At 40.9% G+C, this 23104-nt stretch overlaps 1 protein-coding gene across 9 annotated transcripts in view; it reads left to right on the top strand.

The window, feature by feature from the left end:
• Positions 1 to 23104, top strand: part of anks1b (ankyrin repeat and sterile alpha motif domain containing 1B) — a 233045-nt gene that overhangs the window by 164914 nt on the left and 45027 nt on the right. For all 9 annotated transcript variants that reach the window (XM_031313332.2, XM_031313331.2, XM_031313333.2 and 6 more), the window contains 5 exons: positions 5359 to 6023; positions 6733 to 6855; positions 9352 to 9421; positions 11826 to 11932; positions 22237 to 22335. In XM_031313332.2, coding sequence (XP_031169192.1) covers positions 5359 to 6023; positions 6733 to 6855; positions 9352 to 9421; positions 11826 to 11932; positions 22237 to 22335 — 1064 coding nt within the window. The remainder of the gene's footprint in view (positions 1 to 5358; positions 6024 to 6732; positions 6856 to 9351; positions 9422 to 11825; positions 11933 to 22236; positions 22336 to 23104) is intronic.

A 23104-nucleotide genomic window follows, 5' to 3' on the forward strand; every position in this document is an offset into this window, starting at 1 on the left:
CTCTCCCTGTATTTCAACGTTCACCTTTTTAACCTCCTCCCCCTTTTCCCTATTTTCCTCTTCTTCCTCCCTCCCTCTACCTCTCTTCTTCCTCTGTGTTCTTTTTGTCCACTCTGAACGCCAGACCATCGTTAATGTTATTAGTTACACCTGTGTTTTTCCTGCTATGACAAGTTAAAATATCTGCTGTGTAAAAGGTTTATGACATCATTCCCTGTTTGTACAAAATGGTAAGGTGCGTTAAATTTCTTCTTCTTAACTGCAAAAACAGTATACTGTAGTACATACTGTATACAAAATGGTAGATACAATAGTATGGAGGTATGAAACAGCACAAATGTATGTATCCAAATTGCTTAGATATGAGTAATGAATTTCAGTGTCACTTTTAGAAGACTGTTCTCTTTAGACTGCACAGTAGAGAGCTGCAACAAAGGGTTTCATGAGCTTTGTCCCAGTTCCACGTTACATACTAACATTGTAGATTACTGTAAGTACAAAATTTCCATGCCTTCTAGAACGACATATTTAAGCATTTTCTGATCATTTGTTTGTGCCTTTGAAAACTGGTACTGTTGAAAAATAAATCGGTTTTATGACGTGACAAAGTGACGGTTTGGTTAGGTTGAGGCACAAAAAAAGATTTCTTCCTTTGCTCTCGTCATAATTACTACAGCCACTAGAGGGCTTTGTCACTTGAACGTAAAAATATGTTGTTTTGGGTCACTCATGAAATTACTTCCTAGTATACTGTTTTTCCAATTAGTATACAGTTATATAACTGACATGTGACTGTGGAATTACCACTGCCAATTAAACAGCACTCAAAGACAGCAACATTTACTTTCACAGATTTAATACTTAGTTTTGTTAATCTTTATTGTAAAGTGCTTAATGTTTGTTAAATAAAATACCTTTGTCTCATCACCTGCAAATAATGTATCTAATGCTTCGCAGCTGTGAGCCTTTGTGTATGCATTGTGTGACAATACTGTAGTGTCCATCACCAGTCCACTCAAAAACCAGGCAGATCCAGTAAACATACTGGCTATACTCACTTTTTCAGTGTCCAGTCTACTACATTCTTGCTAAACCTACTTAGAGTTAGAATGCAGTGTGCATCTTAAACCGTTGGACACCCCAGGAGGGATATATTATTAATCATTTTCATCTATAAATAAAGTGTTTAGGTACATTGAATAAAAGCTTAATTTCAGATCTATTTCTCTCACACCCACTCACTTCTCCTCGGTCTGTGCTTCACTGATAGGTGGGTGGTGGGGAGAAGTACACAGCTAAAGGTTTTGCCTCTCACAGTGTATCAACTTGAAGTGATAACGTCACACACATTATTGCATCAGTCAATCAATAATTTATTGGGCGCCATTTTGTGATAATGATTACAAAGATAGAAAATGATTGATCCTTACCTATCTACTAGTTAGTTTGTACATAGACGAGTCATATTGAGACACACTTGTCTTTATTTGTTGCACAAACACACATATTACTGCGGTTGTTTGTCTTGAGATGAACACCAGTTATCCAAATACCAATCAGTTTCTGGGCTGAGTTGCTACATGCCACAACTTGTGTGTGTTTGCATACTAGTTTCGCAATAAAAATGCAGGTATGCAGAGTGATGCAGCTGTTGTTTCGTCATCTGATTCTTAGACGTTTGCTGCATTTCAGCAGAAGCAGGGTGACGAGTTACTACAGTATGAATATCTACAGTACATACAGTATGAGTGTTCCGTAGTTTGAGCTGATACTTCTTGCTTTGGATGCCCAGGTAAGACACACACACACACACACACACACACACACACACACACACACACACACACACACACACACACGCTCACACAGAGGACAGTCAGTGAGGCGAAGCTGCAGAGGGATTTGTAGGCTCAGGAATGGATTAGAAGTAAAGTTAAAACAACACACAGAGCAAGACTATTGATTGTTCACAGGGGAAGAAGAAGAGAAACTAGAGTTTCCTGCCTGAGTCGTGCCAAATTATGCTTCTGCAGTGTTATCCTTCCTATAATTTGGTTTCCACTAGTTAGTACAACAATATTCTCATCAGCTCAACTAATGTTAGGTTTATTTATATATCTATACCTTTCTTTTTCAGAAAACTTACAGAAAATCTTGCATGTAACTTTCCTTCTGCACTATCATCAAACCTTTACTTTTGCTCTCGCAGATATGCCAGCTCTACCTCTGTCATTTTTTTGGTCTAGACACAATTCACACACCTGCTGATTTGATTGCTGTGTTCATCAGTCGTACACTTTTCTTTTGCACTCCTGAAGGCCAGAGACACTCAGCTACCCAAAAAACTGGAAGAGATGCCGTCGCTGTGGCTCTCTGTTGCCATAGCGACCAACAGGCTCACCTGTTGCCAACAGTTCTCATCTTAAAAAAGGAGCACCATGAAGAGAGTGATAAAGAAATCCATGGAAGGGCTGAAAGAAACACACACAGTCACTTATTGATGCATTCATGGTGCAGTCAAAATGTAGGAATTGTTTGTGTTAATCCCACCTACAGTTCCAAGCTTTGATTGTTTCCAAAAATGCTCCTTGTGTTATTAATCTGACCCCAAATGAAGTGTAAATTTTTCATAGTAAGTCTAATATAATTAACAATAACAACTGCATAACAACTAATGACTCACAAAAATGTATTCACTGATATATTGTCAGTGGTCAGTGCTATTGATTGTTGGTCAAATTGTACCAATCACCTAGAAGACAATGTACCGTAGGCAAAAAAACAAACAAAAAACGTTAAGCTCTGAAGACCTGTCCACTCACTGTGTATTTATGCTGATCTTTTAGCCACTTAGTCCCTTTCATCCTGTAAAATGTTGAGGATTAGTCATAACTAAAGAGCTTTCAGCTTGTGTAGGAAATAATGATAGTTTCAGTCTATGTCCGCTCGAGGATGAGTCATTACCTGAAGACTGTTAATGGGTGTTTCATACTTTTAAACACAGCACACAGTACAGTTAAGGTGGAGTAAAATGGAACCTTCACATTCCAAATGATATGAAATTGCTCTCCATTTGAGGACTGAGTTTAATGTTTTTTCACTTTCTCCTACCTTTATTCTGCCACGATGAGAGGAGCTCGAGACTGTGTGTGTGTGTGTGTATGTGTGTGTGTGTGTGTGTGTGTGTGTGTGTGTGTGTGTGTGTGTGTGTGTGAGTGTGAGAGAGATGCTTATCAGTGCTGTGATTGTTTACATAGCCTGGTACCCAATCTTAACACACAGTGACAGGGAACAGAGAAAGACATATCTGGGCTTGACACACAAACACAAAGTTTTCTTTTCAGCTATTTATGGAATGAAAAGTGACAAGGCTGAATATTATGTTGTATTGTAGTTTAATAAGCAGGTGGGTTGAAAACAACATCAGATCCATTGAAGCCTTTTGCAGGTTTCAGACGTGTGTTTGGGTTTGGGCAGATCAGGGAGATGTAATTGTTACCTGCTGACATTAAAGACCATTCCAGCGGTTTGTTACACTTCAAATTAGTGCTAACCGTGTAGTTGTATGTGTGAATGTATTTTTTATACTTTTCCACACATTCATTTGTTTCCATTCATTCCTGTTCAAGGTGAAAATTTAAGGACTTTTAAAAGTAGCTAACATTCTGTAGTCAGTACACAGCAAGATTTTATTTTTGTCAGTTATGTTATAGGCTTTTGAAATCAGTCTTCTCATAAAGTGTATCACCATGCAATGATAATTTAACTTTCAGAAGAAAAGTTGATAACATACAATGGAAATTAATGGAAACCAATGGTTGCCTGGAACAGTGTACATGATTTAAACCTGCATGATTTGATTTTTGTTTCTTTGGGCCACTTAGGGGCAATGCAAAACAAATGTACTGACATTGATATGATGTGTTAGCAAACAGTTAGCAGACATAAAGCAACTTAGCTTTGAAGTTGTGTTTATGTCCACTTGGTCAGTCTAGCTACTTTCCTTTTAGCTCTATTTTGGTGTTCACCAACTCACAAGGGAAATATCTGGCTCTTTAGCTGCTAAATGCTCCACTATGTTCACTAGCTAGCTGCTATCTTTAGTAATCTGTCTGTCTGGTGTTGGGAAGTGGATTTATCAGAGCTATTTTTGCTGCATCAAGAAAAGATGATGATGAGAGCTGTAAAACCAAAACGGGGTATAATTCTGTGTGAATTCCTCACTACAAACTTTCACATTATACGTACCGTAGTCATTTCACCTATTATAAAAAGGATGATTAGAGCAGCCATCTGTGCTTCAGTCTTTGCTACCTCTCTGTGATTCATCCTATATGATTCCTTCCACCTGCCTACCTAGCTGAATTTCTGTCTCATGCTTAGTTCACACCTCTACTAATAATTCTAACTCAATAAATTTGGCATTCCTTTTTAGTCACAGTGCCTAAGACACTTTATTTGTGAAATACTAAGTAAAGGGCTGTTCCCCGGAGGAGCTCAGCTACAACCTGGAGATTTATCTATATGATTTTGAGTGTGGCGGCAGTGCTCTGGTGAAGCGAAATAAATAATCATGGTAGAATAATAATACATAATGCGCCTCTTATTTTCCATCTTGTATCATGAGGAGTACATCTTTTAAACATGCAGTACAATTGGTGTGACCTGAGGTGTAACTTGTTTGCAGATGTGAACATAATCATACACAGACAGACGAGTAGCTAAGCGCACACACACACACGCACACACACACACACACACACGCATCTACGCAAACACTTGTATCCAGAGAATCAAAAGAAGCTTTCAGTGGCTTCTCTTTCACCCCACTGCACACAGACAGTGAGTGGGCCTCTGAAAGCATCCCCTCAAAAAATAAAACCCAGTCAATGGTATAAGAACGTCTGCCCCGATGAGTTTATGCATACATGCACAAGTTCAGACACCCAAACACACAGTTTTGCAACCAGCAGTTAGTGAAGCAGAGGGGTAAAATCCAAGTCAGGAGTTCTTTCATTTTGCCTTGGATGAACAAACAGCTTTTCAGCAGGGAAACAGAATATGTATTACCTCATTCTTATCTTCCAATTTGCAGCTTTTGTTGTTTTGCAGTATTTCTTTTCTTATTTTTTAAGCCCCATTGCTTTCCTCTCTCTCTATTCTGTTTTGTACTAAGCATTTTGCTCTACACTTTTAAATATTGTGATTTGTTTTTGCAGTGAGTGTAAATGCCTCTCTCTTCTTCCAGAGTAAATTCATTAGTGTGTATTGTTGTGACAGGACCATTTTATGCAAATCTCCATGATTCGATCCTAATCAGTCAATGTTTTTGGGTGTGTGTGTGTGTCCTCTGTATAGACGACGGGCCGTACCAGCGAGACCCATCTCCTCCTACTCCGCTCTGCTCTTCCTTCACATCCAACGCTTTGTTGGAGGAGCGCAGAAAGAGCCACATTCCAGAGGAGTTTGCAGGCCTCCTTCATGGATCTTCCCCAGCTTGTGAAACCCCTGATACACCTTACCATCTTTACAGCCCCAAACCCCGAAAATATGCCTCTACGGACGTCCAGAGCAGCCTGTTGCAGACCCCGGAGTTCAGCATCGTAATCGGAGGAGGACCCACTCAGATCTTCCCGAGGACGGGGAGCGAGTCATCGCCTCAGAAGACCACCAACGACCCCCAGAAGCCACAGGTGGTGTACCGGACTATCTTCCACACTAGGGTCAACCAGGACCAGGCCCAGGCTCAACCCAGGAACTGGGAGCAGGCAGATCAACCTTGTAGCTGGTCTTCACTGGGCCACCCACCCTCCAACTCCCCTGGTCAGAACGGGAAAGTTCCAGAGTTACGGGGGATCCAGACAGGAGGTGTGCCCAAGGGCAGTTCATTGGGTGCTGGCTACGAAGAGAGGGCTTGCACCCTGGGGAGGATGAGGTCCATGCCCCGCAGTGTTTTGGACTTGCAGTTGTCCAAGTCTCTGTCCAAATCTGATTCCAACCTGGTAACTGTATCTCCCATACAGGTAGGTTGTTCTCAAAGTCTCAACTTTGATTTTCCATCTTCTTTTGTTATTCTCATCTAAAATGACTCATCAAAGTGTTAACGAGAGAATGATTTATAAAGTAGAGCCCAGCATTTATGTTGCATTATGAAGGCGTGTTAAAACTTTTAACACTGTCTTTTTTTTTCTCTGATACGGTTTCGCTCTCTGAGACATTTATGTAAAAGGCCAAGGATAAGCTTCTTTTAATAAAAGTTATACAAAGTTTCTCTTTTTTTTATAAAAGTTTAGGTCGGCACCAATATCTCTGTTAGCAATGAGAGCAAAGGAATGTATTGTAAGTATTCAGTTGTATAAATTATGCAGCCATGGAGATAGTGTGCATCTTGCTGTATCATGCAGTGACTTCAGAAACAGCACAGAAACCAGTGCAGCCAATTAGATAACTCACTAATCTGGGCCACAGTGCTCCCTACTGTGCAGCACATTTTATGAGACTTTTTCTTTAATTCATTGTAAATAAATCATAAGCTAAATACATAGTCTGTTTGATGAAAAATGCGTCAGATAAAACTTTGATGAGCACTGAAAGGATATGGTTATTCTCTAAACAGTTTTTAGTGCTCAGTTGTCCAAAATGTTAAGGTTAAACCATTGGCAACCTTTGCATCTCATTGTCGGTAGATTGATTATGCTTGGAAAACAAATTGTTGGCTTTTGCCTTGTCCAGGAGGAGCACGGCTGGGGGTCTGGATCTCGTGGCCAGGGGCCTGGAAGTCCCAGCCCCGGAGAGGGTGCCAGCCCAGGGGGAAGACTGGAGAGAACGCCCTCCTTCACTGCTGAGTGGGAAGAGGTAAGAAGAGTTTTTTCCCGACATGAAGTGCTTATTTTACCAGATGTTTAGGATCAATTGAGATATAAGAGGGAAGTCAATTTTACAGAAAACAAAAAAATAAAGTGTCATCTCTGCATCACTCAGGTTAATCAGTTCCTTTTACTGTGACACTGCATCTATTTCTGTAGTAAAATTGATGCTTTTCCAAGTGATGCATCTCTGCAGGGGGCAGTTGAAACATCTGCACCCACAGCAGTGAGCTTCTTCAATTTTTCCTCTCTTTGAAATCCACTCACGCTATCACAGTGCAGAAGTAGCCCCAGTGCTAATTTAACATCCACATAGCTCCCACATTGATTTCCTTCTGTACCCAGCTCTGGAGCTGCAGGGAAGACCAGATAAAAGAGAGAAGGCTGTTTCTGTTATAGAGGGTAGAGAGCGGAGGTCGAGGGTTCTGTGTGTTTTGGTCCTCGGTGTGTTTGTGCCTGGGGCTTCTTTGGTATTAAAGTGTCTCTGACATAGATGTAATCCATTGACTGGACACCGCTGTTGGATCTCGCCCCTTTGTAAACACTTTGGGTCACAGAGACACAGTCACTATTTATCATTCACACCACACACAACACACATTTCAGCAAACTGATGCTTATGCATGTTTACCCGCTGAAAATGAAGAATCTCATACCATTTTATTTTATAATATTGATAATGACTTAATTATTCGTTCTATTTTTTTAAATACTGCTAATGCATTTGAGTGAAAGTACATTTGTGCATTCCTGTCCACTTTTGCATGTACATGGTAATTAGTTCCTCAACACAGCTAATAACTTGCTGATGGTAATGAATTACCATATGGAATTTCCCATAATTCTCTGCAATTAAGGTGACCTTTACTGTTTATTTGCATGATACAGGAGGATGAGATAAGATGGCTTCAGGGAAATTGTTGAGTGATATATAACAAAAAGTTGGTCTATTTGCAGCACATGCTCGGGAAAGATTTGCATTACTAGCAAGAGACGAGCCACATGGGATGTCCCACCAGAGTAAGAAATCTGAAGATATCCATACTCATTAGTGCTACAGGCATAAATAAGGTTGCCTCTGTATGATACAAATGTGTGCTTCTATCTGGCTTTACTTTGAAAATCGCTGATGTTGGATTGTTTGTGGTTATTTGGATGAAAATTAACAGCCTGCAGTGAAATGTTGGTACAATGTGTTCAATCTAGAAAACTGCAGCGATGGTGGATCCGTTAAAAGGTATTACCGGTACATAACAACTTGAGTCTTATATTTGTAGTGTAACTTTCCTTTTGGTGATAACATTGTAGGCACCGGTACAGTGACAATTTATGGCCTCTTTACAATCGCCGTTCCCGACCTGTTGCGCAACAATGTGACATCAAAATAACGTAGATCTCACTGGCGCGCCAGGATTTGTTTTCAGCGGCGCGCGACAAAGCGGAAACAGGAAGCATGGACGAGATCGAGGACAACTGGATGCCAGGACTCTGAGTGACTGCAAGTCGCTGTTGTAAACTTACTGGGTTAAGATGAGTTCTTTTATGGTGAATGAAAGGCTTGATCCGGCGATTTAGGTCATCAAATCGTTGTGCAGACATTCTGAAGTATTCAAAGTGCTTCTCGTCGTCAATGCTGCTGCCAGCTCTGCCGTTGTTTACCTTTTTCTTCTTCTTCTAGTCTGTAGAAATAGCAAAGTCGGTAGCCTTTCCTCAGTTGCGACACCTCTGTTCAGGAGAAGACTGCAACATGTGTCGCGACCACCACGTGCGAGTATAAATAGTTACAGCGCTCCCATGACGTCACACTGTCGCGCGACAGGTCGGGAATGGCAAGTATACCGGACGTTTTAGCCTCTATGTTACATATTCTGTGTACATGTGAATTAGTGCTCTGTGTGCAGTGGCATATGCAGAAATTGCCACCTGTTTATCCAGCTACTAAGAAAAGGCCATCGTCATGGTCCGCCAGCTTGTAAACACGGTTTGCATCTGTCAGACCTGGCCCTTTAAACACCGTTCCCTTACCATTCGCAACATGGCCGGTTTTCTCTGACCTGTTTTGAGCCAGCGGTCCTGACAGGTGGATGGATGTGCAGGTCGCATAGTTCAGTGGTTAGTAGCAGGTCAGGGATGACCGGTCGACAGCCAGCAGCCAGACATTAATGAAGCCACTGAAGCTCCCTCCAATCAGCCTTCCTCTTCCTTCAGCTCTGCTCTGTCTTTAAGTTTCCTGCTAACGCATCTTTTTCCCCGTATGCTCCTCCAAGCCTTTTCAATTCACAGGGGGAATGTCTGACATTCAGTGAGCTGGCTGGTGTAATGATCATGTTATGTGACACTTGAATCCAGAATAGGGATTAGCCTTATTAGTGGAAAATGACTTTCCATTGAACATGCTGTACATCTCTCTAACTCTGTTTCTGTCTCTCTCTCTCTCTCTCTCTCTCTCTCTTTCTCTCTCTCTCTTTCTCTCCCATTTGTTCAGATCGACAAGATTATGAGCTCTATTGGTGCAGGAATAAGCAGTGGATTGGACATTAAGAAAGACACCTCAGGTAAAATACAAACAAGTATGTATATGTGAGCATGTAAGTAATTATGCCTTGAAAGATAATTCAGGTTTATTACAACTTGGGTCTTTTTGGCGATCATTACTATTGGTTATGATAAAACTGTACTCACCAAAGTAATTGCTAAAAGAAAGGCAAGAAACAGAAGCAGTCGGATTATCAAACAGCCAACAGTAGGAGCAGATAGCAGCCAACTGGAGATCCCACAAGGGGATTGGTCCTCAACCTGGTCATGCATTAATCCTGCGGCATTATATATATAGATATAGATTACATATAGAATATTTACAGGAGTTCATTTACAGGAGATTATTTCAGATGTTCCTCTAATCTTTTTTTTTTTTTTTCTTTTTTTTTCTATGAATGATTGGAAATATTACCACTTTAGGCCTTCAACTTTTAATAATTACTTTTTGGTTACTGACCCATAGACATGCAACTGTTGATGATGGCTCTCAAGTAGAAATTGCTTCATTTTAAGGGGTCCCAAGCCAAAAAGGTTAGGAACCACTGTCCTAGGGAGCTACAGACAGCCAACACAGGTGGCTAAGGGATGTGGAGGGGCGAAGTGGCATAGACTGCAATGACATTACATGTAAGGTTGCTAAACATCCTTGATGCTTATTGGGTGACAGGAAGCCTGCGAACAGATCTTGTTAAGGTCATTAATAACAGAGGTGGAGCCACAGAAAAATGACACATGATAATTGTCTACCTGCTTAAAAATGCAGTATAGAATGCAAAAAATCTCTAGAATGGGCAATGCACGCAACAGCCAATAGGAACGCTTTCTCTCTCTGAAATGACCAGTGATTGACCAAAGTCTCCCATCACGGGCTAGATTATCTAAAGCATGAATACAGAGCCAAGAGGGGGTGCAGACGTCTAGTTTTCTCTAAGACCACTTGAATTACAACATGCTGAAAGATTATTATGGAGCCTTTGCCCAACAACACTCAAAATAAAGTGCCTATACACAGGTCGCTCTGAAAGCTTTATTCATTATAACCCAAAGGAATGATTGCCAAAACTACAAAAATAAGTCCTGAATTAAAATAAATAAGTGTGGGTGATTCTTCTTTTTGACTTTCTTGTGCACATCATATCCCTGTTTTTGTTTTATTACCTGCATACCTTGAATCCCTTGCTACCCATCTCTATTTACTGTATTCATCCCCCTCTCCCTTAACTCCCCCATCCTCCACCTCCTGATCCCCTCCCCTCTTCCTCTCATCCTCTCTTTTTATCTATCAATGCAAAGCCTCTGCTAACCATGGTTACCGCAGGGAGAATCCTGTTGGTGCCAAAGCAGCCTCCCGCCACCCCACCCTACCAACACACACATAGCTACACCACAGCACAGCACAGAACACACACACAGAAAAACATGCACATATGGATGCGGCTATATACATACACTCAGCATGGTGTGTGTGTGAGTGGGAGGGAGCTCGGCTTCTTGCAGACAAAGAAGCTGGAGCTGTTGTGATGGCTATTATCAGCATAGCAAACCAGATATATGGAGAGCAGCAGAGAGAGCAGGGTGACGATCGACAATGTGAGAGAAGATAGACACAGGAGGTAGACAGAGGAGCGAGAGAGAGAGTGAGGGAATGAGGGAGAAAAGCAGCGCTCAGAGAGAGGAGCGAGAGAGAGAGAGAGGAGGCTGCAGAAGCATACAGATGAGAGTGGGAGTACTTGATAAAGAGAAATCTACAGCGCAGGCAGCTCTCGCTCTTTCTCTCTCTCTTACACACACACACACACACACACACGCACACACACACACACACACACACATATGCATACACACACACGCTCAAGGGAGCAGCCAAGCGAGCGCAACAGCTGAAAAGAAAGCGGCTGCTGTGCTGTGCGCGACAAACACACAGTCATTCGCTTTTACTTGCGGATCTATACCTACAGTCTTATCCAACACCCATCTCTGGCAGGATTTAACCCCAAGACGGAAGCTGTTTTCTGGATACAACTTCAGCCTTCACCCCCTTCTCATCTTTCCTCTGGCTGGATTCAGAGAGAGCTGCATCTGGATGCCTTAACCTAACCTTTACCCGCTTGTACTCTTGCATGCTGACCCCCTCTATCCTTACCATGCCTCTAGCCTAGCCTCCCCTTCCTCCTTTTCCTCCTCCTCCTTTCTTTACCCTTTTCGGTGCCCCCCACACACACCCTCTACCTGCCTCCCCTTTATTCTCCGCCTCCTGCTGCCTTGCCAAAAGACTCCTCAAAAGCATGGCGGGCTCCTTCGACAGCCACTTTGCCCGCCATAACATGATGTGGCAGTGTCAGCTGTCTCAGCCGGACTGCCGCTGTTACCGCGTGGACGGCTACTCCTTACTGAAGCGTTTGCCCCTCCACCCCCTCATAGGTCCCCGCTGCCCACTGCAGTCCGTGGGCCAGTGGCTTGACTCCATCGGCCTGGTCCAGTATGAGAACCACCTGCTAGCCAATGGATTTGACAATGTCCAGTTCATGGTGAGTGTTGCACAAGTTAAGGGAAAAAAGGAGGCAGGAGAGATATTGATGCTGGAAGTTTACGGTGGGATTTGTTCATTCATCGCTCTTCCCTTGTTGTTCTTTTTTTGTCTTTTGGTTGGCTGTTTGCTCTTTTTTTGTGCTTTAAATGTAATATCCTCTCTCTGTCTCTATCATTGTCTTTGCCGTGATTAGCGTGATTAGTTTTTTCTCCTTCACTCTGATCTCTTTCATTTATTGGATTTCCTCTTTGTATCATCCTCCCTCTCATTATTCCTTTCCCATCATTGCTGCCTCTCCCTACTGATACCATGTGAGGTCCTCCTACGCACAGAAATCCTACGCCACATCTCCAGCGTCAAGCTGCAGACATACATGCTTCTACTACACTGAAAATGCACATGCTTGTTTCATGGTTTTTGCATACAATTGTACATGAATGTGCATACAAACACAGCCACCTGTAGCCTGTGGATCAGGATGTAACCTGATCCTCTGTTTTATCCGTTGGTCCCTTCATCTACATAGTGTAGGAAAAGAAACTCGCTGGGCCATTTCACATTTAGAAACTTTTTTATGTTGGTGTGTGTGTGTGTGTGTGTGTGTGTGTGTTAGCAAGACTTATATCCACAGGAAGAGAGGTTAAGTAAACCCTGTAGAAATAGGAGATGAGGAGAAAGAGGGAAAGCAAAGTGGTGAAGCTAAATTGAGAGAAACTGCAGCAGAGGCAGAGAGATGGGAGACAGGGAGGGATGCTGACTGGAGGAGTTTATCTGTAGTTGCAGATTGTCACTGTTGAAAAATGTTTTGGGGTTTATCCAAAGGTTTTTAAAAGCAAAGTACTAATATTATTTGAGTATTTTACCAACCAATAGAAAACAATGTTTTCTTTTCAGTTAAATGTTCTTTCCTGACATGAGGTTAACTAGCAATGTATGCAGGCATTTGTATATGTATTTATTTATGTATGTGCATTCTGGTCCTCCACTCAGTGTGACCTGCATCTCTTTCCGTTGGTTACCCCGGCAACAGGAGGAAATCACAGAATCTCTTTTTTGACGTATTCCTCCCTCACGTGGTCAGTGTGTATCTGTATGTTTTGGGCCACACTTTACACGCTTCATTACGTATTTAATACTGATTAATTGGTTTTGGGGGTGATGGAAAATGACCATTAATTTTGTGTCACGTGTGTGTGTGTGTGTGTGTGTGTGTGTGTGTGTGTGTGTGTGTGTGTGTGTGTGTGTGTGTGTGTGTGTGTGTGTGTGTGTGTGTTTGTGGGGGTGGGGGGGGTGTCTGTCTGTGTGGGGAGAGGACCCTCTTGTTCCTCGTGTTTTGTTCGACTACATTTAAACATCTCAGATCTCTGCAGTGGCTAATTATCATTTTTCCATATTAACCAGTCCTAGACTGCTACTAACACACCAACATACAAACTCTCTTCTGTCCTTATTTTTTCCTTATGTCAGTTCAGTTCAATAAAGCTTTATTGGCATAATGTTTGAGTGAAAAAAATGTTGCCAGAGCATACTGTATACATGAACAAAGTAAATAACACATCAAATGAATACATTAAAAAGTGGTGATAATTACAGTAAGTGGAGTGAAACAATTAGTTACTGATAACATGAAGTAAGTAAGAAGAGAAATGCAGTGAAACTGTATTACTATGTATTTCTCTTGTTTTGTGCAGAGTGTAATGCCTCCAGCATAAATGTTAGGTAGCCGTACCACAGGTAGTAAAGGACAGCAATTATTTACCCATAATCTGTGCTAGGCTAGGTTTTTACAGATGTATACCAGTTATTTCTAATGCAGGAGTATATAGTTGACCAAATTCAATATAACTCACCTAATTCTCTTGTCTACACCCAAAAACATAACTAAATCAAAACAGAAAGCAGCCATAATTGAATTTATCTTTGGCAGCTCAACAAGCTTTAAAAATAACATTGACATATTATAGCATTACTGTATAAAGTTGTTATGGCAAAAGTGTTGTGAAATGGTTGCCTCTTTCCACTCACATAGCAGACATGGAGCATTAGCATTCATAAGGAGTCGTGTTTCTGGCCAACCGATGAATATAAGTCCAATATACACTCTCCTTTTCTGTCTTGGTTTCTGCCAATGCCTGAGGGAAAAATCTGGCTAGTCACTAACTTTGTCTGTCTTTCTGTTTGGTGCTGGGCAGGTAGCGTAGAACAGTTTTATTTCTAGGGAGCTGCTCTAAAATCTTCCTGCTACGAGTGGAAACAATGCTGATGAACAACAGTAAAGCTAGCCAAGGGCTAAAACACTCCGCAGAGAAGAGATAAACTCCAGGTGAATGCGAGTGGGAATCATTTTACCCAGTGTTAATATTAAAACATAGATTAGTGCAGCTATAAGTTTAAACGTTACTTGAAACAAAAGTCACTGGGCACATCTTTTGGTTAAGAGGTTTTTCACTCTCAAAAGTTCCAATATATACATTTTACTATAATCTGTCAGAGGGAATTCACAAACTACCCAACTCAATCCAACCTCTCCTTTGTCCCAACTGCTTCCCATTTAAATTTGAATCTGATGTAAATGAAATGAAGTATTAGCATAGATTATCTATTCCAAAGGTTTGCTGTCTCATATCAAAACTAAAAAATGTTTTTTGTCTTTTGTTGTATCTTTATGAATGAGTCGAGGTAGGAATCACTGCAGCAGCTGTGTGAGTTCTCAGGCAGCTGTTTTCAAAAGCAGTATTTTTCTTTTACTTAAAAATGTCAATTCTTTATTAGTAATGTCCCCAGGTGAACCCTCCTATCATTTTCACCTCATCTTCTTACACTCACACACATACATGCCATCATATCAGCGCACAGCATATTGTACTGTTATTTGCACCCATTTTGTAGTCGCTAACAGTTTTTGTCAGTATTTCTGAGAGACATGGGGATTCTCTGCTCTTCTGGCCTCGCCCCTCTTGTCTTAAAATGTTTCTCAATAGCTCAGTCATCTCCTCTGAAATGCCTTTGGATATAATTAATATTGAAAAGAGCTGAAGATGAAACAGCCTTACATACACCATGGAAACTTCAAAGTCCCTTTTGTGACTGGGCCTCTCTCCGGGTCTTTCTCCGTTGAAAGTTTTTCACCTCTTTTAGTTGTTTGTGATTAAACATGAAGACAGTTAATGTTTTCCGACCTTGGGAAAACTCCATGGCTACCACAAATTGATATTAATACAGTTGAGGCGCAAGTCTACAGGGATTACATTGGTATTTTGCAGTGCTCCTTTTTATTATCATTGGCTGTGGATTCTTCTTCGGGTCAAATTCATTTCAGCACCACTCAGTATGGGAAATCGAGTTAAATGGCAGATTCAAACTGAAAACAAGACAGCTCATTGAAAAGTTTAAGCTTTTTTTTTTCATTTCAGGGCCAGTTCAAGTTCATCTGTAGAATTGATTGGTTTGCAAATGATTTTGACCTTGATTCTGATCTGTATAATTGTATGGCAGTGAAAAGGCACCATGTACTGTACAGGAATGTATGCAGACATGCACGTAAACTTGGACCAATCTACCATTACCATTTTCCACTAATGGGGGTCATTAGAGTGGGCGTGTCTGGTCACCTTACCCGTCCAGTAGAGGACAAGTGCTGCTAAACTGATGGACAAATAGCAACAGGGCGGAGTAGTTGTCATGGAGACAGCGTTTGAAATGAAGGACATTGGATGGAGACTAATCACGCCCATTTTAAACAAATGTATATGTATATGTGTGAAAGAGAGGGAGGGGGGAGCATTAGACAGATAGTGGAGTTGAACAAAGAAAGTGACTCATATAGAGAGATTTTATTGTGTGTGTTCAATGTGTATACTTAAAGACCAACTGAAATGACACTGACTAAACGCAGAATCAGTGAACAGGCTATCTGGAAAAAATGTGCCTGCTAATGTCAGTTTGCTGGCTAGACAGCTACTTGGCAGACTTGGCTGGAGCATTCCTGATTTTTTTCTTATTTTTTATTTAAAAAACAATTAACTTCACATTAGTGCTGTCAGTTAAATGCGTTGTTAACGGCGTTAACGCAAACCCATTTTAACGGCGTCAATTCTTTTATCGCGAGATTAACGTTCTTTTTGGCATAGCAGACTTTGTAGTTTTTTTCACATGCTGTTGCAACAGCTAGTAATGTTAGAAAAACTACAACTCCACACCGGATCTAGCTAGACCGGAAACAAAACAACAGGCACGCCGCACACACTTGTTTGGGCTTGCGAGCCGGCCAAAGAGTAGTAGGCTAACGTTACATTTTGAGTGGATGGCGAGCGCAAGACGCCAAAATGAGAATTCTGAATGGAAAGTTTACTTTTAAAAAGTTGCTGAATGGTTCCATTGACAAGACCAAAGTGATCTGTGTGTTTTGTCGTTGTAAACTGAGCTATCATCGCAGCACGTCCAGTCTGAAAGACCACTTGATGGCCAAGCACACAGCTGATGCGTGATGCGCAAGGAGTAAACCTCTATATATGGGCGGCCGCTCTACCAACTGAGCTATCTGGGCGCCCGGAGTCATGTTTTGCGTCATCTGGCACATGTAAGCCCGATATTCACTCTATATTAGTTTTGGTCTCCACCAACTCTTAAGGAAAATATCTGGCTCTTTTAGCTGCTAAATGCTCCACTTTGTTCACCAGATAATCACTAACTTAGCCTACAGGTATCTGTTGTTTGTTGCTGGGCTGGTAGTATACTGTGGGTTATTGGAGCGACTTCTGCTGAAAACAGATGCGTGCAGGGTCTGGAAACAATGCTAATGAGAGCAGTGAGACTGCACCAAAACAGTGAAGGGACGCCTAATTGTGATTTCAGTTGGATTTTTGATTGTTAAACTGTTTTTATTGCAAACTCTTCCTCCAAATGCATGCATTTAGAAAACGGGTAGTGATTGAAATCAGCGTCTCAAGTTCATGTTCAGAGCCACTTAACGGTGGATCTTAGGCATCTTTATGGGACTCGTCTGTAGCAAAGAGCCAATTCACCTTGCTTAGTCCTCTGACTGCAGTCCCTTTTAACACTCATCATTACCATCAAACATACACACACTCCTCACTAAACTTTGCATACCAGCGTAGCTGCTTAGAAATGTGACCGGAATATGGAAGTGGAAGGAAGAGAGCGAAGAAAGTCGATAGGGGAAAGGATGGAGTAAAGCACGATTGGTTATCGCTCACTTGAGAGATTAATACTATAGAAACTCTCTGAAGTGTCACATAAACTGATGCTTTGTGGATTGTGGAGGCACTGAGACACACAAATACTGAAAGAATTTCATGTAAAAGCTATTTAATCAGGATGCTTTTTATTTGGTTGCAGGCAGCACAATGAATCGCAAGAAAGATTGAAGCCAGTTGATGAAGACAAAAGGTAGAGCGAGGTTTGGTTTGTACATGGAATTACAAAGAGGAATTGGGGCGCAGTACTAGATAGATAGAAGAAATGAAGAGCTAAAGCATGATGTTGTGCTGTGTGTACTAAAGATTCTGCAATTGATAAGAGCAGTCGCGAGGCTAGTGAAATTAATTTGACCCAACTGTTCCTCAGAGGGAGGAAACAGCATTTGAAATGAAATGTTGGCAGTATTCCATATTTCCTTCAAAGGTGGCACCTCTAATCCTCCTCCTCATAAAGGAATTTATTATTCTGAAAGAAACGATCTTATGAATATTAAACTGCCACCAAGTTAGAGAAACTTAACTAACAGCTTCTACACATATGAGAAAAAGATAAATGCAACACCAACAAGTTTGTAAAGAAACCAAAATGAATTGCATTCTTAAAGTGCAAGTGAGGATATAGAAGGGATGGTTTGTGTAGTAATTAAAAGAAAGACAAAAGAAAATAGGACAAGTTATTTGATAGCAGAGCAATGGATAATGGCAAACCATGAGAGAGGATGAACAGAGGCATGAAAGGAACAGAACAGAGAAAGAGCAAGAGATACAGTAGGCTGAGCATGATTTGTAGTACTCTTCTAAGTCTCTTGGCTCAGATAATGGCCTTAATTGCCATCACTGAATATCAATTTTTACTTTAGTCTTTCCTCAATCCCCTGCCACTGCGCATGAATTTTAATTCCTGCGTTCAGAGTGTTTGTGAACCACTGCGGCAATGTTTTAAAGTGCTATGGTCGTATCACAAGCTCACCACAGGCCATGGCGAATTTTATCCACTCTGCGGTTGCTAAACACCTTTCACTAGCAAAATAGATTGTTAGTGTTAATACCAGTTCTGCATACCAAGTGTTGGAAATGTATCATACATATGCAAGATAGCATAACTGGTACCATACAGAATAAACAATGTATGTTTCAGGAGGAAAAGCTGAGCCTATTTTTCTGTTGTTTGTCTCCCATTTATCCTCACTCAAGTAATATTGATGTATCCATGTGATATTTATCCCCTGATCCATCCTGTGCACTTTGAAATGGCAGATATGGGACAAACATTATGTTAAGACAGAAAGGGAAAAGGCAGGATACGTTTGGAGAGAGAAATAACATTAAGGAACTCTATTTCTTTCTATCAGGATCCCAACAGGGAGCAATTAGTCATGCCTTAAAGTCCCCCCACCGTCTACTCTGTGCTGACTCTGAGAGTCATTTCTCTGCTGTGAAGTTTTAGCATGGTAACTCCAGTGCTGGCTTTGCTCTGCGCTCTAATAATCAGCCTGAGAGCTGATCTCTGAACTGCACTCTTCTCTGACAGAGAGTCAGATGTCGGTGAGAGTCGGTGTACAGGTTGCAGAGGAGAATGTGGAAGGAATAAGTTTAGAGACAGGATGAGCCCAATCAGCTGCTGCTGCTTCATGTTTCAGTGCAGGGACAAACTGGTGGAGCCCTGGAGACAAAGTTATACTAATAAGCCTGCAGCAACATGTTGACATTTTAAAATTTCCTTCATCAAGGTAAAGTTTAGAGAACCTGGGACGTAAGGTACCAAAAAACAAACAAAACGGATGTGCCAAAAAATCAGGTGCATGGATTAATAAAATGAGAGCATGAATTATTAGCCCATGTGTTTGGTTTAGCAATTTGTGCCCATGGGTTAATAAACTGGAAGAGTAAAGTCAAGATACACTAATGGAAACAGTCAGACTTTCAATATGGGCCGTAAACCTTCAGAATAAAAGGGATGGGGCGGTTAGATAATTTTAGGGTACTACAGTTAATTATTTAATGTTTGTATGCACTAAATGAAAGCAGTGATTAAAATCTGTGTCAGAAAAGCACTGAGATAACCATGCCATATACAGTACCATACACACAAATTGCACATTGCACATAAAACAAGTCCTAATGTCCTGTTTGGTCTAATTTGATTGGTAATTAATCTTTTTTTTTGAGGATAAAGTACAGGTTAGGTGCATGTTTTTACTTTGTAATTTATGTTTTAACAATCAAAGAGGTATTGTAGAATGGCTAACAAGCTGCTTATTTTTAGTCCATTAAAGAGTAAGTACACATAGTTTAATAATCTGGCTTGGCGTGCCAGGATACTCCCTCTTAAAACATTTGCAAAGTTGATCTTTGAACCAACATTATTTACATCCATGTCAACTACCTACTAATCTTCTTTTTGCCTTTTGTTGGCACATTGCTACATTTCTTGGTGCATTTCTGCCACCAGCCTTCCATCAGTGGAATAGTCTAAATTAGTATGGTTTATGAATCCAAGAGCATATATTTCTCACCCTATTGCATGGTTTAGCACCATGTGCACAGATTTCCACATCAAACCTTTACCAATTGTCTTTGTGTTGGATTTTGTGTAAGGTTTTCCAGCATGTTCATATTTTTAAACAAGTGAAGATCCACACATTCATGCCTGGGAGATGCCGAGAATACAACCACATTCTTCAGGACCAGCTCAGATGCGTTGCTCAAGGGCTCCCTAACAGTTAGATCTGGGGTTACATATACCCATACTCATATTTTCCCAGACGATTCAAGACTCTAACCTTCTCGTTACTTCCAGCACTTGTCTTCCATGTTTGATATTTTAGTTGCTTGTCAGGTCTTGACCAATTTGTAGACGGGGGCAGTTCAAAGCCCTCTAGTTGGAATGTAAATGGCAGGTACTCAATCGTGTGATAATCTAGTAGCTTAAGCTAGCAGATCTGGAGTCTCAAAAGTAAAGCCACCTGAAAAGAGATTTTTCTGGCAAATGTTCTGCGGAAAACTGCAGTGAAATATCATTGACAGCTATCTCCTACCTAGAATTAATATGTCACAGCATCGGAGCAAAATGTCCTTTTCGAGCACACAATGTTCCCCAGAGTGGTTGACATATGTAAGGTAGAGGGAGGAAAAAGCAGGCATATCTGATATCCACCTGCTTTACTTTCCTCCTCTCTTGGATGTTTATCACTGTTATTAGTTTGACACGTGTGTGTGTGTGTGTGTGTGTGTGTGTGTGTGTGTGTGTGTGTGTGTGTGTGTGTGTGTGTGTGTGTGTGTGTGTGTGTGTGTGTGTGTGTGTGTGTGTGTGTGTGTGTGTGTGTGTGCGTGCGTGCGTGCGTGCGTGCGTGCGTGCGTGCGTGCTGAGACTGCCTCCAGGCTGGTCACACAGCCCCTCTCCTCCTCCTATATCTTTATCATTATTGCGATGATTACCTTGCTTCTGTCATCATCTATATTTCTGGTGGTGGCTGTGTTGGCCTTTCTCTATGTTGCAGCTGTCTTCATACACACAGCATCTCTTCCCTCACAGCATCACACCTTTCCTCTAATTATCTGTCTGCATGAAGACACTTTCTGTCTGACTCTCTGGAGGGGGGATAACTGATAAGTCTCTTAATGTTTCCCATTGCATTAATTAAAGTTTAAATTGTGCATGATACCGATACAGGCTGCTGTGTGTGTGTGTGTGTGTGTGAGTCCTAAATAAGAATATCAAAATTGTGTGTGTGTGAGTCCTAAATAAGAATATCAAAGTTGCCATCTGATGTTTCATTGCTTTCCAGTCTTTTCTTAGTCATGTCCTCTATGATATTCCTACTCACAGATTGATGCCTTATTGTTTTATGCTGAAGCTTGTTTAGTAGTTAGCGTTTCAAAGGTGCCAAATACCCTTAGTGCCAGTGTAGTAGAGTGTATGTTGATGCACTAAAGTATATAAACTCCTAAAAATCCCATGTGGATTTAGTGTAAACTTTTGCTTTTGCACCATGGCTGCGAGTTTACTGATGTGGATGTGTTAGTGATATCCAGGCGAGCATCAGGAGGCACACGCACATCTGTAAATGGTTTGTAAGTGCTGAGGAACAATTTGCACAAAAGAAAATACAAAGAAACAAAGAAAATACAAAGAAAATACCCGCACATTGCTTACTCGTTCCCATTTCTTTTTAATTCTACATGACCATACTTTGACTACCTGAGTAAGTGGTCAGAAAGTTTTTTTTTGTTTTTTAATCTCATATTTCAAGTTTGACTAATGCATTTTCTCGTGTGGCAGTCAAGTGGTGAAAAAATACTTTACTCTGGATAGGAAACCTGGACTGAATTGGCGAAATATAATGCAATAAAAGTCAGGAAGGTTTTATTGCCATCATACAAATATCAGACAGTCCTCGACTATTATAGTAGAACTACAATAGTTTCAATTTAAAAGGTGTGGCTACCTAAATCAAATCAATACCAGTATTTTTTCATGTTTAAACTATTTACTACTAGACTCACAAATAACCATTTTGCAAACCCTATCTATGTTTTTAGCATTCCACACAGACACTGGTTTGTAATAATTTTCTGAACAAAATTAAAACTATTACCACACTAATCAAATTTGCATGTGTTGTGTAATTCATCACACATTTTAATCAGTTACATTGTTGCAATAAGGTAATGCAGTGCAGACTTCACAAATCAATCTGCATAAAGTGATTACCATGTAATGACAATAGAACTTAAAAAACAACAACTTAATGCATTCTTGATGTTCACTGTGATCGATAACACACCTCAAGCAAGCTTTAAGCAAGTCTGTGACTTGATAATATGGCAATAAATGGAAAACAATAAATAGAAAACAATAAATGGAAAACATGGCCACCTAGAATGCTAGAAAAAAAACCTACATCTAAAATTGTACAGCGTGCAATCAAAAATGGACAACAAGGATAACTTGAATGTTGAAATGCAAAGTATTGCTGCTATTATTTTGTATGTGTTTTCATCCTATGTGGAGCCACGCTTAACACTTGTAGACAATGTTGCATTGTTAGCTCCTAACCATAGCTGTTTGGTTACTCTGCAGGGCAGCAATGTGGTGGAAGACCAGGACCTGCTGGAGATTGGGATCCTTAATTCGGCTCACAGACAACGCCTCCTGCAGGCCATACGGCTGCTGCCCAGGGTCAGTACTGCAGCTAATCAAACACTCCAACAAGAACATCACACACATGGACTAAACCTGAGCTTTCTAATCTGTGTTTTTTGTAATGTCAGTCTAGTGCAAGTTATATAAATCCATATAACATTTTAAAACTACTTAAGTCCACATTTCCAGTTTTAAGATCGTAAGGTTGACAAAATACAAATGAGAGCTGATGTTTACCTGTACTGTAGCTGCAGCCAATCTGTTTTGTTTAGTATTAACTTAAGCAAATCTTCTGCTCCATCTGTCTTTCCGTGTGATATAACTCTCTCTGTGGGTGGTTAGGTTTATCTCTGCATGTTCTGGAGAATACTTGCGCCAAGGAGTTGTTGGATTCAGGAAAAGATGCACTAAGCCACTGTATGCTACTGGAGATCGCAGTAACCAAACTACATCAACAAATGTAATGATGCAAGGAAACTGGCGGAGAAACTTTGCGGAATCTAAATCCACATTGTTCTGCATCTGTAAAATTCACACACAGATAAAAACACAATTTCATAATTTATTCGTCACTTAGCAAAAGGCCAACAGTTTCTCAAAAAAAGACCAATGGATGTTGAATTAATACACGTCAAATACAGACTCATAGCCATTTTGCAGCTCTATGTTAGCAAGGGCAAGTGTGTGTGTGTGTGTGTGTGTGTGTGTGTGTGTGTGTGTGTGTGTGTGTGTATGAGAGAGAGAGAGAGAAAGAGAGAGAGAGTGAGAAAGTAGGATCAAATGTGTGGAACTGGAGTGAGAACAG

The sequence above is a fragment of the Sander lucioperca genome, chromosome 20, assembly GCF_008315115.2.
Source record: "Sander lucioperca isolate FBNREF2018 chromosome 20, SLUC_FBN_1.2, whole genome shotgun sequence".
NCBI lineage: Eukaryota > Metazoa > Chordata > Actinopteri > Perciformes > Percidae > Sander > Sander lucioperca.